This window comes from Pieris napi, chromosome 22 (genome assembly GCF_905475465.1).
Source record: "Pieris napi chromosome 22, ilPieNapi1.2, whole genome shotgun sequence".
In the NCBI taxonomy this organism is placed as follows: Eukaryota; Metazoa; Arthropoda; class Insecta; order Lepidoptera; family Pieridae; genus Pieris; species Pieris napi.
The window spans coordinates 4,428,527-4,443,788 of NC_062255.1; the positions used below are offsets into that span (position 1 = coordinate 4,428,527).

General features: G+C 30.8%; 1 protein-coding gene across 2 annotated transcripts in view; it reads right to left on the reverse strand.

Moving 5' to 3' along the window:
* Nucleotides 1–6,839: 6,839 nt before the first annotated feature.
* Nucleotides 6,840–15,262, reverse strand: part of LOC125060856 (peroxidase-like) — a 62,756-nt gene continuing 54,333 nt past the window's right edge. For both annotated transcript variants that reach the window (XM_047665965.1, XM_047665964.1), the window contains exons 11-14: nucleotides 12,602–12,752; nucleotides 9,725–9,923; nucleotides 7,983–8,091; nucleotides 6,840–7,261 (exon numbers count right to left, since the gene is read on the reverse strand). In XM_047665965.1, coding sequence (XP_047521921.1) covers nucleotides 7,183–7,261; nucleotides 7,983–8,091; nucleotides 9,725–9,923; nucleotides 12,602–12,752 — 538 coding nt within the window. In that variant the 3' untranslated portion in view covers nucleotides 6,840–7,182. The remainder of the gene's footprint in view (nucleotides 7,262–7,982; nucleotides 8,092–9,724; nucleotides 9,924–12,601; nucleotides 12,753–15,262) is intronic.

Here is a 15,262-nt window from a genome sequence, read left to right on the forward strand (position 1 = left end):
TTAGTTGAGACTATACGAAGTCTTATTCTTTGAAGGGTTAAAAGGCATCTTATTAATAATAAAACAAAGATATTAAAGTAGTCTTATTACTTTGAATACATAAACTTATGTGTCTAAGTGAAGAATTTGTTAGCGAATGAATTTGTAAACACTGGCGGCAAATAAATCTATTCAAAGCTATTCATTTTGTCCATCAGACTAAAAGGGAATATTTTAGTAAAAAGTCTATTCTCTGTGGTACGTAAATATACAAAGATAGTAAAAACATTTGGCATGGCACAAAGTTAAACCTTGAAGGTTTTTATGTTCTTATTTAATCACAATTTTAAAACTCATAAGAAATAGTGAATGACCAGGCGCTTGATAGGAAAAAACTTAAGAAGGAAGGAAAGAAATACGGATCGCTATTCAGAAAATGTAATGGACCAATGGTTCAAATGGGCGTCTAAGTACGGAAACAGAGTTCACACTACATATATGTACATACGCTCTGACCCCACGTGTTACTTTCTTAGGCTGAATTAGCTTCAAAACATTAAATTATTGTCTTGTAATTATTGACTATAGTCTTAGCTTGAAAAAGTTTACAATATACAATTTGTTTAGGTTTAGGTTTAAATACTTTATTTCTCAAAAAGACAAAAAATTTTACTTACATGAGAATAATACTCTAGATTAACATAACATTGTAGTCGTTCTTATAATAATCACAATAAAAGATAGCCGTACATGCAATAAACTTAAAAATAAAAGTAACCAAAGAAATATGAATTAAAAGTAATTATAAGAAATGAACGTATATAGGTTTCTACCATGTTATTACTCCGATCGACGTTTTAAATTTTAGTACTAAATTAGGAACTAAAGTTCATTTCTACGTCTTGAGCATAAGTAAAGCTATATTTTTTTGAAATCCTTCTATGATATTATTTTATGCGTGTTACAGTGCTCTTTAAAAAGTTATTCAGATTTCCGTACCAGTCCGAAACAACTGTTTTGCACAGAATTTAACTCTGGAACGCTTTGTGCATCAATCACTATGACGCAGAGGAAGTATCTTAGTTGAATTTTCATCGAAACTGCAGTTTTAGTCGAATCAGGGAAAGTTAACAACGAGCTGGCATTCAGCCATTAGAACAGTTTCGAAGTAATTAATTTAATTTCAAACTCACTTCCGACTTGAAACATTTAATTAATACTTAATAGCGTCAAAAGCAAAAATTACAAAAAATTAAATTAAATTTTTAAGCTATGTTTGACTTTCCAATCAGTGATTGATATTGAATATATAAAGTGTATTTACAACGTTTTATAATTTAAAAGAAAAGTTGTTATTGCGCATAAGTATAACATCGTACATTAATGTGAAATTAGCGTAGTAAGCGGTATTGGTTTTATATTATTATTATGTATAAACACACTAGCAGCTTAATAAGCTGATGCGCGCGTATTTTGAGATTTGGAGAAACTATCCAATCTATTTTTAAAAAGGTGGGAACTGACCAACGTTACGAGGTGTAATGTAACATGTAATGTAATGTTACACAGCGAGCATTCGTGCAGTCAGTACGTCGTGTTACGGGGAAACACGACGTAACACGACGTACTGACTGCACGAATGCTCGCTGTGTAACATTACATTACATGTTACATTACACCTCGTAACGTTGGTCAGTTCCCACCTAAAGAGTTCCGAGATGATGCACTAATTACACTTTCCGGAAGCCTATTCCAGTCGGCCACTACTCGGTTTGGGAGAAAGTTCTTTAGGGAATTTGTGTTATGTTGAGTGGTCTTAAGTTTTAAAGAACTACCCCTCAAATGTGTATTTTCACTAAAAAAAAAAGAGCTTCCCAATTCCTGTAAAGGTGGGAACTGACCAACGTTACGAGGTGTAATGTAACATGTAATGTAATGTTACACAGCGAGCATTCGTGCAGTCAGTACGTCGTGTTGCGGAGAAACACGACGTAACACGACGTACTGACTGCACGAATGCTCGCTGTGTAACATTACATTACATGTTACATTACACCTCGTAACGTTGGTCAGTTCCCACCTTTACATTATAGTGGCCAGTGAGGATTTTATGGGCTTCAATAAGATTTCCTCTTAATCTCCTACTTCCTAAATCAGTAAGGTCAAGTGCTTTCAGACGGTCATTATAAGATTTCTTGGACACCTGATCATTTTCGTGGCTTTTCTTTGAACCCTTTCTTAATATTTATTTATAACTTCTAAATAACGTGTATGCATAAAATTATCCAAGAAAATAACACATCAAATTTTACAAACATACGTCATCAATTATATTAGAACTATAATTATAATATAAATAGTTATACATACTTCGACCTGAGTCTCTTACCCGTGTGTTCAAAGCCCGGCAGTGTACCAATGAACTATTCTATGTGTGGAATTAAAACACCAACTGAAGATAACTAATTTCTTAAACAGAAAATTGTGTGTATATAGAACAGTATCATTGTAAATAAACTTTAAGAGACTATATAGATCTAAGGGTGCTAAAGACATAAGCAGTTAGACGTCAAAAACGTATTACATTTTGACATACGAAGTCATAGTTCACGCTAAGCTCGTTTCTGAATCTTACCCTAGCAATGGATTGATAACGAAATTGTGGTTGATCAACCCTAAAGTAATTTGATTGTGGTGATAAGGCTGCACCTGTGCTACAAACGATTGATAAGAGCTGATAACTATCAAATTATCAAACCTCCAGTTATCTATAGGTAGAATAACACAGACCGAGCACGTGCAGTGTGAACCTCATTAAAAAATGTGATAATATGAGAGCAAAGTTCCAAATAGAGTAATGTGTGGTTCCCGAATTCTATGCGAAAGGAATCCAGTTCTATAAGGGGGTCAAATTCCCGTGTTCTCAAATAATTTAAATTAAACTAGGTTGCCAGGTCCCTTTTTAAACCTTTGATTTCAAATTATACCAAAAACATTCTTAAATGGATTTAATTATAACCTAGCAATACGTGTTTTGTGTTATTCCCACAGTTATTATTATATTTATTAATTCCTTTCTTAATTGCAATAATTAACTGCTTTAACAAGTGTCGAGGAGGATGATGTAATTAATGTTCCTTTTAATTAACCTTGGAAATTTAAAAGAGTGATGGAAAGTTCAACGCAATATTGAATTGTAAATAATATTTAAATTTATGTTTTATTATTACTATTGTTTTACAATTAGATACATTTGTTTTGAATACAAATTGCTAAGCAAAGGTATGTATAATCAGGGCTCGAATAAATATATTTACTTAGCCTACCTCTTTAGGAACTACATACCAACATATGGGACATTTTACTATACTGCCCCATATAGATTGTTAGTTTTTCCGGAATAAAAACAATTGCAATTTTTCTCTCCAAAAGAACCTTCCTCAGAGTTCAAGGCATAAATAAAAAGTATTCGTATTGGTCCAGTCGTCTTCGAGTTATGAGCGTAGCAACATTTTTTGCGATTCATTTTTATTTATATAACACTAGCCGTTTCCCGCCCATTCACTGGGCGAATTAAAATAGGAAATAAATAAAATTGTATGTTTCATTATTATTATTTTTTCATATTTTTATTATTATTCTTTTTAACTTCCCGCTAAGAAAATTGAAAATTTTCGAAAATCGAGTTTTTAACAGTTGACGTTAAAAACTCGATTCTTGGTTCTAGGAAGCCTCCCGAATGTTTCCGCGGTGAAGTCCGTATGTATAAATTTTCATAAAAGTAAAACACCAATAAAAAAATGAAAGTACGTTGGAATTTAAATATTTATTTTATTATTTATATATTATATTTATTAAAATAATAAATCTAGGAAAAATTTCGCATCGAATGGCAGTAGTTTCATGTCGATACGATCAGTGGTTTAGGCGTGAAGGAGCCTCAAACGAAGACCATTTTTCTTATATTATGTATATATAATAGTATGAGATCCGACCGCGTGATTTATACGTTCATATGTTTGATTAATAAAATATAATTTTTATCGATATTTATAACTAAACCAATGCAGATCCGCAAAGGTGGCCATCCAAATTTGGCCGCAATTAATTTTAATTAAAATGTAATTAATTATTTATTTTTGAACAATTACGTTCACTTGTAATTGTTAAAAAATATATTTCATTAGAAAGAAATATACCTGAGATACCGAGAAAGTTCAAGGTGCCATCCCTCACTTGGCCGCAACCTAATGTCAGCCAGGTGTAAACAGGTATAATTTCGTTAAATATATACGTTCATAATGTATTATCATGTTATACATACCAAATTGAAGATTAATTCTTTCCCTACATGATGAGATATAGGTGCCTATGCAAAAATGCCCGCAAATAGTGACTGCCAACGATTAAAGATAAATAAAAGCGAGAGAAACTTAAGATAAACACCCCATGTCGAATAAAGATAGAGCATCCCAGCTGCTTGTCGTTTTTATGCTACTGCGCATGCGTCCATAGATAAGGTGCTCAACTAGTAGCTCGCGTATTTGCTTGGAGTTTAAAATACTCCAAAAATTGAGCAGTAAAAATAATATGTCATAATAATTAATCTACCAAACTAGTGTTTTCAATATTTTTTTAATTATATTCAACTAAAACAATATTGATATGATTGCAATATTCAGTACGGTATTTAGTTGAGCACCTTGCCTATGGACGCATGCGCAGTAGCATAAAAACGACAAGCAGCTGGGATGCTCTATCTTTATTCGACATGGGGTGTTTATCTTAAGTTTCTCTCGCTTTTATTTATCTTTAATCGTTGGCAGTCACTATTTGCGGGCATTTTTGCATAGGCACCTATATCTCATCATGTAGGGAAAGAATTAATCTTCAATTTGGTATGTATAACATGATAATACATTATGAACGTATATATTTAACGAAATTATACCTGTTTACACCTGGCTGACATTAGGTTGCGGCCAAGTGAGGGATGGCACCTTGAACTTTCTCGGTATCTCAGGTATATTTCTTTCTAATGAAATATATTTTTTAACAATTACAAGTGAACGTAATTGTTCAAAAATAAATAATTAATTACATTTTAATTAAAATTAATTGCGGCCAAATTTGGATGGCCACCTTTGCGGATCTGCATTGGTTTAGTTATAAATATCGATAAAAATTATATTTTATTAATCAAACATATGAACGTATAAATCACGCGGTCGGATCTTAGACTATAAGGGCCTGTCGTAGCCAACTAGCTTAATTAGCCGTTCAATTAACAGTAAAGTTTCTTTATTAAATAGCGCCGTTCAACTAGCGGCCTGAATGATGCAACCATTTGATCAAATAGCTAGGCAAATGACTTGGATCGATGACGTTACATTACTTGCCTATCCTGTTCATTTAAATTTAGTTTCACTTTCTGCCAAACTGTCAATATAGGGTCGGTCAACAAATTTGATGATATTTTCCAAGGTTTTATGAAACATGGTATGGAAGAGTGTAGTGACACTAAGAGTAAGTGTAAGAACACACACACAATGTTACATATTAAATAAAGAATTTCTTATGTCAGATAAGCTTTTTTTTATTTCTGTCACATGGTTGTACGAATGGCCTAAGCTTTAGCCAGCCAGTTTAATAAATGTTATAACAAACGCTACGGCTGAATATTATTTAGGCCGCTAGTTTAACGGCGCATTTTAGTAACTAGGCTAGGCTATTGATTGAACGGCTAATTAAGCTAGTTGGCCGCGACATGCCCACTGAAGATCAGTTTTGACAGCAACTCACTTGGGCCCATTTTATTTAGGGATGATGAAATTTGTTTATAGCATTAAAAAATAAGACATATTCAACTTTTAGTTCTATATTTCAATCTTAAAACTATTAAATAATTATATAGCTTAATATTAATAAAATACAACACATCGTGACTTACTCAGAGTCGTTGATTTAATAATATCGGTATTGCAACTAATTAAAATTTAATGTCTGATTAGTTAACGATTTTTTAATAGCGTGGTTTAAATGACAATTAAATACCTTTCTTGGCTTCCGATTAAATAATCAAAACAATGAGGTTAATAAAATTAAATAATCGTTAACTACTCCTAGTAATTTTTTTTTTATTATCACATAAAAGCATTATTAAAAAGAATTCTATTCATCAGTTTCCAATTTTAATGTAATTAATGGCTGTCAAGTCGTCGTCAACCAATTAGTTAAGGCATGTTAAGGGATTTCAAGTGATCAAATATCACAAATTACAGATCCGACACCAATTGAAAGTTAATTAAAATCATATTTTAAGGGTTGTTATTAAATTTATAATTGTTAATTAATAATAATTAATTTGCTAAGAGTTTGTTATTTTATTGCTATATTCAAGTGAAGCATAGTGAGTGGTATAACTGTTTCCTTGTAAACTAAAATCGATAAAAAAAAACTTTAGAGGTGTCAAGGGACACCCGGATGGAACGAAATTCCTTTCGATTAATTTATATGTTAATTGGTATCATAACAGTATGATAGATTTTCTCGACACCAATCATACGACGAAAAAAAAAGCCAACATCACGAGGTGTTCCCAGGCGGTCACCCATCCAAGTACTGACCTCGCCCGACGTTGCTTAACTTCGGTGATCGGACGAGAACCGGTGTATTACAATAGCAAATAGCAAAAAAGTGTCGTGACAACTTTTCGTAAGAATTTTTTCCGTCCAGCCCCCTTTCACAACGCGCGATAAGGAACTTCGTTCCAATCGTTCCAAAAAGCGTGGTGGAGAGTTTCTTGCACGTTCAGAGTACGTTGGAAAGTTCGACAGATTCTTTTCAAAAAATGTAAATTATACTGTATATTTGATTGTTTTGTTTAGGTTTAAGCTGTAACCAACATATAATAATAAATTATTTGAAAAGTTCTACATTACATACAGTTTGAAACCACATCACACTTATGTTAATTAAAAATATAAAAGTTATTACATATATTAGGGAAACGTACTATAAACGTTAATTAGCTGTTGAATCTTATAGCTTCAAAGCTCGGCTGTACACAACAAAGTTCTTTACAAAATTAACTTAAAGGAAAACACTGTTTAAAGCTCCATTTTAGATCCGATTAAGCGTGATTTTAATTAACGTTTATAGTATGTATAAAATACATTTAATCCATGATTAGTCTTAATAATATCATCCGAAATTTCTTCTCTCGTCCTGCCATAAACTTAAATCTATTGATGGTAGACGGCTGCAGGGGACTGGTGTGTTTCTAGAAAAATATTTATTTAAAATCAGTTATATTTTTATATATTAATATCGTATATTTGTAATACATTGAAGTACCCATCTGCCTCTTTCTATCACAGCAAGACACAATTGGGCAGAAAGAGACGAAAGATTAGAGAAAGAAGATTATTGTGAAAATTCTAATTGAGTGATTGAATAAAATAACTAAATTGAACATACAATAAATTTTAACAAACAAAAATTCATAAAAAGATATAAAATATAAAGTGATAAATAGCAAATCTTTTTGATAATTACCAAACCTATTAAACAAAAACTTTTCAAAAACCATCTAATCAGAAATGAAAAAAATTAAATTGTATTTAATATAATTAAAAATTTAATTAAAAAAAGGCCAATAACCCCGTTCGTTATGCTATGTCGTTTAATTAATAGTTTGAATCTCTTCTCTGAGGTCAATGTTACGATGACTATATGTTATAAGTATTCATCATAAATATCTATATTTACGTATATATGTTAAACAGTGAATTAGTATAAAATAAGTCTTGAGTGTTTCCACAATGTTAAGTGGAAAAAGATAGCAAGAACAGTGTCTTTCCCTTAATAGAGACTGTAAGTAGTCGGGACTCTTTCTTATGTCAAATATTCCTTTTAGTTTACACTTAAATTACTTATTAGTAGGCTATATCATAAATATGTGATTTTTTTTAAAAATATAGTTAATTTTTAAAAATATTTACCCAGCTGCGACGAGTTCAAAGGCCCGTGGCTGCATAAACTGAATATTGTCCGCATTATCGCAAAGGATTCGTGCCATTGACGCTCCTCTACGAATAGACTTCAGTTGACCTGAGAAACAATTGAATAAAGAATTTTTTTTTGAAGTTATACTTCTTTAGGCGCGTTATGAAAAATTGATGAGAGTGAAATTTTACGATGCGCGCGCACCGTGACACAAAATTAATAGAATGAAGTTGCCCTCGGAAGATGCTACGGCATTGGACATAATTTAAAAACAACATTCGAATAATAATAGAATTTATGTTACACCGTGTAATAGAATAATAATAAATATTTATTTATTTAATTTTTCAAATGTAAACTGAACTTTATTGACTATAATGACTCCTTTTCCAGTCTTTGATTATTTAATTGTAATTAATTATTTGCATGCATTCAAAAACTAATTTTTAATAATGCCAAAGAAGTAAAACTTCTTACGCGCGTACATGTACACGCACCCTTTTTTTTTAAATTATTTGTGAATTTTTTCATCATCATCATCATCAACCTCTTTATTTGGTCCATTTGTGTGAGAGAGAGAGATGTTATAAGCGTGCTCTTGTCTGGGTTACTTTTTGTAACCTCAAAGTCTGAGTCAGAGTTAAACTTTATATTAAACACGACATCAAATTATAAACTTATCAAAATAAAGAAAAACAATCTAAAAAATCTTTTCAAAATTTTATTCTACGTTTGTAGAACACACACAATAGAAAAAACAAAAATGTTGACTATAGCTAACAGGGTGTCGGTTTTCTGTGACGGTGTGCGCGCGCATCTTAAAAATTTACTCTCATCATTTTTCCCTAACGCGCCAAAAGAAGTATAACTTTATTTGAACACTTTTATCTCAAAAAGTACTGGTTCTAAAAAAATATTTGTGCAATCCATGGAATGTGGATAGCTATATTTAATACGGCCGAATCGGTATGTTCGCACGCCCGTAATATATAGCTATCGCGAGGCATAGCGGATATAATATGGTGTTTAGAACATTAAGGTAAACAAACAAAAAATAATTTTTAAAAATCATGTGTCCAATTCACACGTGGTAGAAGTGAAACCTTCAAAAACAAAGTTTTTATAATTAAAATATGTAAATTAGACTTTTTCTCTATCTAAATGTAGGATCTTTTCTTTAAAAAATATATATTTTAATGTTAAATTTTTATTTATAACTTTAATATCAATCTTTAATTTGGTAAAAACTAAAATAATAAAAGTTTGAAATAAATTCACAAGATTCAACGTGGGAGAAAATGAGATAGGAAGCATTATACAGTGTATAAACTTTTAATTAAGTGTAGTACGAAGTTTTCACTTCAAAAAGTTTCTATAACTAATGATTTGTAAATAAAATTGATAAATAATCTAATTTTATAATTAAACTACTTACTTGACTTACTTATTTAATTTTCATCAAATCTGTTTTTTTATTTCAGAAAATGTTCAAATACACACTAATTTAAAGTTTATACACTGTATAATGCCTCCTATCTCACTGTCTCCCACGCCAAATCCTATTAATTTATGTGCCTGTCTCTTTTTACTGTCGCTTTCTCACTCTCTCCCACGCCAAATCCTATTAATTTATGTGTCTGTCTCTTTTTACTGTCGCTTTTTCCGTTGCATCCGGTTTGAAATCACAACGATTCTAAAGAAGTTTCACTTCAATAGCAAAACGCAAAAAAATACTTACTTAAGGTAAAAGCAACTTCAGGGTCTCCATTTTCATAGAAATATCTATCACCCACTCTAGTTCTGTAGAATTGTTCAGTGAGGATGCATAGGAACGTGGGACCAGCTTGCGCTCCATGTGCATTCATCTCCAAAGATCCAGCGACGACCAATTCGACGTCTCTCACGTCGCTGTATATAGTTTCGAGTAGGTCTACGCTCTGAAAGAAAATTCCTCTTATAGATATATTTATTTTATTTAGTTATTAAGCTTACGACATCACACACATTACTAAATCTACTAATTATTTTACAAAATCTTACATCTAAAATGTGTGACAATTAAAGTAAACAAGTTTCACAAAAAAAAAATAGAAATTAAAAATTAAAAAATGCAATTAAAACATACACAAGATAATACAAGCACACAATAAAATAGAATAAAATTATAGAAATTTGTTGGCACTTAAAGCAAAAAAAAAGAAAAAATCAGCAGCAAAACAGCGAATTAGGTTCGAGAAAGGCAACCCCCAATGCTTTCTCTAAAGCCGATCAGCCCACTACCGAATATATCCAGCTCCAGATAAGCTGTGTTCAATCCTCTTAAACGTGTATATTGATGGCTTTAAGAGAAAAGAAAAGAAGACAAGTAGAGTTGCAAATGGCCAAAAATATAAATACACTGCCCTGGGTAACAAAGTTTTTAAATTTGTTTTAATTTTCTATTTATCCATTTTAAATTATTATTATTAATACTATTTAGGTTAATATTGTAAATACTGTATATTTGTGTAGGAAATAAATATAAATATGTTTTATTAAGGGGTAATATTAACAAAAATATTTATTTACAAAAAACATAATCTTGTCCTAACAGCCGACCCTAAATCAACAAAAAAGGATATCGAATACAAAATTCACACGCGATATAAAAACAAACATAAGAAATTCATCAGGGATAAAAAGCTAAAGAATATTTACAAATATTTAATAATAATTATTACAGGCACAAACGAATATAAGAACTTTGAAGAAGAGTATGTGCCCTTTTTAGAAGGTTAGTCCTAGCTGTGGGCATATGTAGTAAATGATTAAATGTTTTAATAATAATAACAATTTTATTATTTTCATTTCAATACCTCGATCAACCTTGATAAATCAATAATAAGCCTTATACTGTTGCAAACATATTTCCGAGATAGAAATTTTTCAGCCATGTGCTGCATTAAAATGTTTTTTGTATTTTCGGGATATAGTCGGTAATAATACACATATTTCATTATAAGTGTAGCCCGTGTAGAGGCCCCTTAATAGACACATCATGTGCTTTGGTGTAGTTTGGCGATCCAAGGTCCGCTACCCGAACAATGTGTATCGTAAAGCACAGTAGGCGATAACCTTGCACTAATGATTTTTAAATACAAAATACTATCGGTACTTCAAAACATCTATACGTTGCGTTACGCAAAGCGTCACGTTATATAGCGTTACGTCACTTTATCTTAATATATATAAATCACGTGTCACGTTGTTTGTCCGCGATGGACTCCTAAACTACTTAACCGATTTTAAATTAAATTATTAAATTTGCACACCGTGTGCAGTTTGATCCAACTTAAAAGATAGGATAGCTTAAATCTTAATTTATAGCCGCAATATTATTTGATTGCAAATTATCTATTGATTATTTAACAGTCACAATTCTAACAGATGGCGCTGTGTTGAAAGTACCTACCAACGTTTCACATAAGCTACTATTTAATGGCATAACCACCAAAGAAGCAGGGTCGTCCCCATGACTCTTACTATTTCCCTTGGATAGTTTACTACTAAGTAATGTAACAAAAACCTTAGCCACAGCAACGCTTGGCCGAGTCTACTAGTATATTATATAACGTAAATTTCAGGTCGAGTAAATAGTCTTAGAAATCTGAACGAAGGAAGTCTCAATAAATCGCAGAAATAATACCAAAGACATTCCTCAAGAGAGCATTCAAGCCGTCTACGTGTGACGAAGAACAATTGGAAAACCGAAGTGTAAAAAGAAAAGTGTTTTTCCATCAACGTTTTATTTGCCAGTATTTCCGCAAACATTTTGATTAAGTGATATTAGTTTCTTAGATAGTAATAAATTTACTAAAATAAGATTCAGTAGGGCGGCAAGTTTTTGAAGGGTCGAAATATATTTGCGGAACTTAATAAATATTAATTTTAATATACTTGGTTTATCGGAACAAAGAAGTATTAATTCGAAAAAAAATCATGTTCGCAAAATTTACAGATAAACAATTATTTATTATATTAATTTAAATAAATATAAAATAACAAAAAAGTGTACGATGGGCTGTTGTATAACAATATATTGTATTTATATTAAAACATATAATAAATCAAATAGTATTTGTTGTAACTCTTCTACCATTTCTAACATTAAAAGAAATGTGTGCGTGTACTAGGTGTACACACGTAAGAAGTGAAACTTCTTTATGACCTTATTTTTCGAAAAATGATCTACTATATGCAACTTAACGAAATTGGTTAAATAAAGTTTAACAAAAGGCTTTTATTATCATAGACATGAATACAAATACAATTATTTCATTTTACCTTATTACTACTAAGATTATTACAGAATTTCATTAATTGTAATAGAATTATTACTATCATTGTTATCGTTATTTGCTACAAAATTTCTCCCTACCATCGATAAAAAATTCATTATAACGCCGATAAAGAAGTTTGACTTCAAAAAGCAACATGGCGCGTAACCGAAAAATGTGACGCGTAACGAAAAAATGTTACACTAAATTTTTTTCCAACCCCGATAAAGAAGTTTCACTTCAAAAATCAAATAGTATTTGTTGTAACTCTTCTACCATTTCTAACATAAAAAACTTACTTTTTTAGGTATGAAATCTGTCATATCCTGGAAGCTTCGTGGTACTGGGAGACCGCAAGCAGCTCTAGTGTCAATGTAGCTAGCCAAGCCATGGTCGCGACCACGTTGTATATCTGTCGCTCGTAGATCACCGCCAAATGTTTGGTTACGGCTAAACAAAATATAAAAATATTTTACCAAAGTGCCAGAAAAGAACATTATTATAGATTCCAAATCGATTTGTTAGTTACTGATATTAGTGCTTGCGAATAATTCAGCTTTACTAAGAAATATAAAAATTAAGAAAAAAAATTATTCAGCTTGTAACACATGAATAGAGCGTCTTTCCCTTAATAGAGACTGTGAGTAGTCTTATTAGAGATCTATTATTAAATATCAACGTGCTGCCTGTCCTTGTAGCAATACAGCTGAAGAGACGGTGTTGCATGTTCTGACCGACTGTCCAATGTATGGTTACGACAGGTATAACACTGAACAAGCTATGGGAATAAAAGTAACACAGACGAATTTTAAAAAAGTAATGTTCAACATTAGGTGAAGAGGCATATTTCTCGAATTTGCTATAAAGGTTATACAAAAGGTGTTAGAAGAAATAGGTTGTAGTGTTTAATCATCCGGGTTACCAATACCATTTACGTAAGCTATTAAATACCTCCAACAACTACATAGTCGGGAATTATCTAGAAAAAATCATTTAAAAAAATGTAAAATATCCTTTTTAGTAATTAGGTTAGAGTTAAATTAATAATTAGTCTTAAGTTAGGCTAGATCCATGTTCCATGCTCTATTAGTGAATACATATGTATAAAAAAACTATTAATTAGGACACAACACATTACATATACCATTTCACTTTCTTAACTCTTAATTACCTACAATTTTCGAAGAATTAATATATAAATAAGCTTTGTAAGTTAAGGCTAAATAAGGCAGCGATTTTCAGTGGTCCTAATAAACTAATAACAATAAATATAGCTAAAACGCTAAATTTGAAAATGCCATCACACGTATAGAAGGTAATTTTTTAATATAAATTTACCACATTATTTAATGGACTCTGGAAAATAAATTTATTATTATAAGCAAAACTTTCAATAACTAGTCGAGCTCGAATGCTATAAAAGTTATTTAAGATAGTTTAAACTTCTGTGTAAACTATGTTCGTAATAACATTTACGATCACTGGAACCTCACAAGTTTCTTAACTGTATTCGGTAAACACTAAATGGTATTTTGACCTTGTGATCTTTAGTTTATTTGAAAATTGTGTACAACTTATTGAACGATTTTATGTCTTATAAAATAGAATAAGTCAGAAATATTTCGACGAATGAAATTTAATATGAACTAAAAGTCTTCTATACGTACCTACGGCTCGCTTATCTGCTACTTTTAATGGACCAGTGAATAGGCTATCTCGCTCTTACAACTAAATTACCAACATTGATGTGTAATAACAGTCTACCAACTTACCGTAACTTTGTTTTGCAGGCTCTTAATGTGGTTTAAGTTTTCATTTAGTTTTGTTTATTACTGTTATTGTTATTTTTTTTCTTTTTAGTTTTAGTTATTATTAATTTTTACTTTGTGGTTGTTTGTTTAATTTTTTCCTTTGAAAGATTTCTTATGTTCTAATGTAATTGATGTGTATATGTGTGTTAAATTTATGATGTCATATTTTCTTGTATTTTTTAGGCATACACATTGTTTTAGAATGTATAAATAAATAATAATTTAATTATTTTTTTCATATAAATATAATTTATTTAGAAGGAGAAAATAATGATAATAGCTTTATTTTAGTTTTTGTTTACGAGAAACTTATGTGAATTAATTCAACAATCGTGAGCAACGTCGCAAAGTAGTGTTGGCCTAGTGGCTTCAGCGACTCTCATCCCTGAGATTGTAGGTTCGATTCCCGACTGTGATCCAAAGGACTTTCTGCGCATTTAACATTCGCTTAAACGGTGAAGGAAAACTTCGTGAGGAAACCACCTTGCCTTCCACTCAAAAAGGCACAGGAGTTTTTTTAGCGCTCGTATCAGTGTGTGATAAAATTGATTTATTTTTTAAGAATGCGGAGTAAGCATTTATCTCATGATTCTCTTGAATTTATAACGAAGGGTTATTTGAACATTTATTTAAAATATAACGGTATTTACTTAGGTATACTTAGCTAATAAAACTGTTATGAAAATTGTATACGAGTATCCAACAGTTAAATACATTATTGTTACTTGTCAAAGCGAAATCATCTAAATGTAATTTACATAACAAAAAATAGGAACATGTTTTCAATTTACATTTCAGAATTTGTATTACCGCAAAATAATTCTATAACCTGAACCTTTTTGAAATTATTCGGGTGGATTTGGTTTAATAATAAATAATAGTTAAAAAAAACTAAAAAACACGCTTTTAAAGCACATCAAACTAAAAAGTGAAAAATAATTCCTAATTTAGGCTGAAAATGGTAATGAGCAAAAAATACTGGTTTTATTGTGAAAAAGTAATAGTATATCTATAGTTTGATGTGCTTTAAAAGCATGTTTTTTAGTTTTTTTAAACTATTATTTATTTTTTAGTTAATTTTTTTTAATTTTTTTTTTTCGGATTATTGCATTGTCATCGACCTTTGACAGGTGCGCAAAATTATAATAA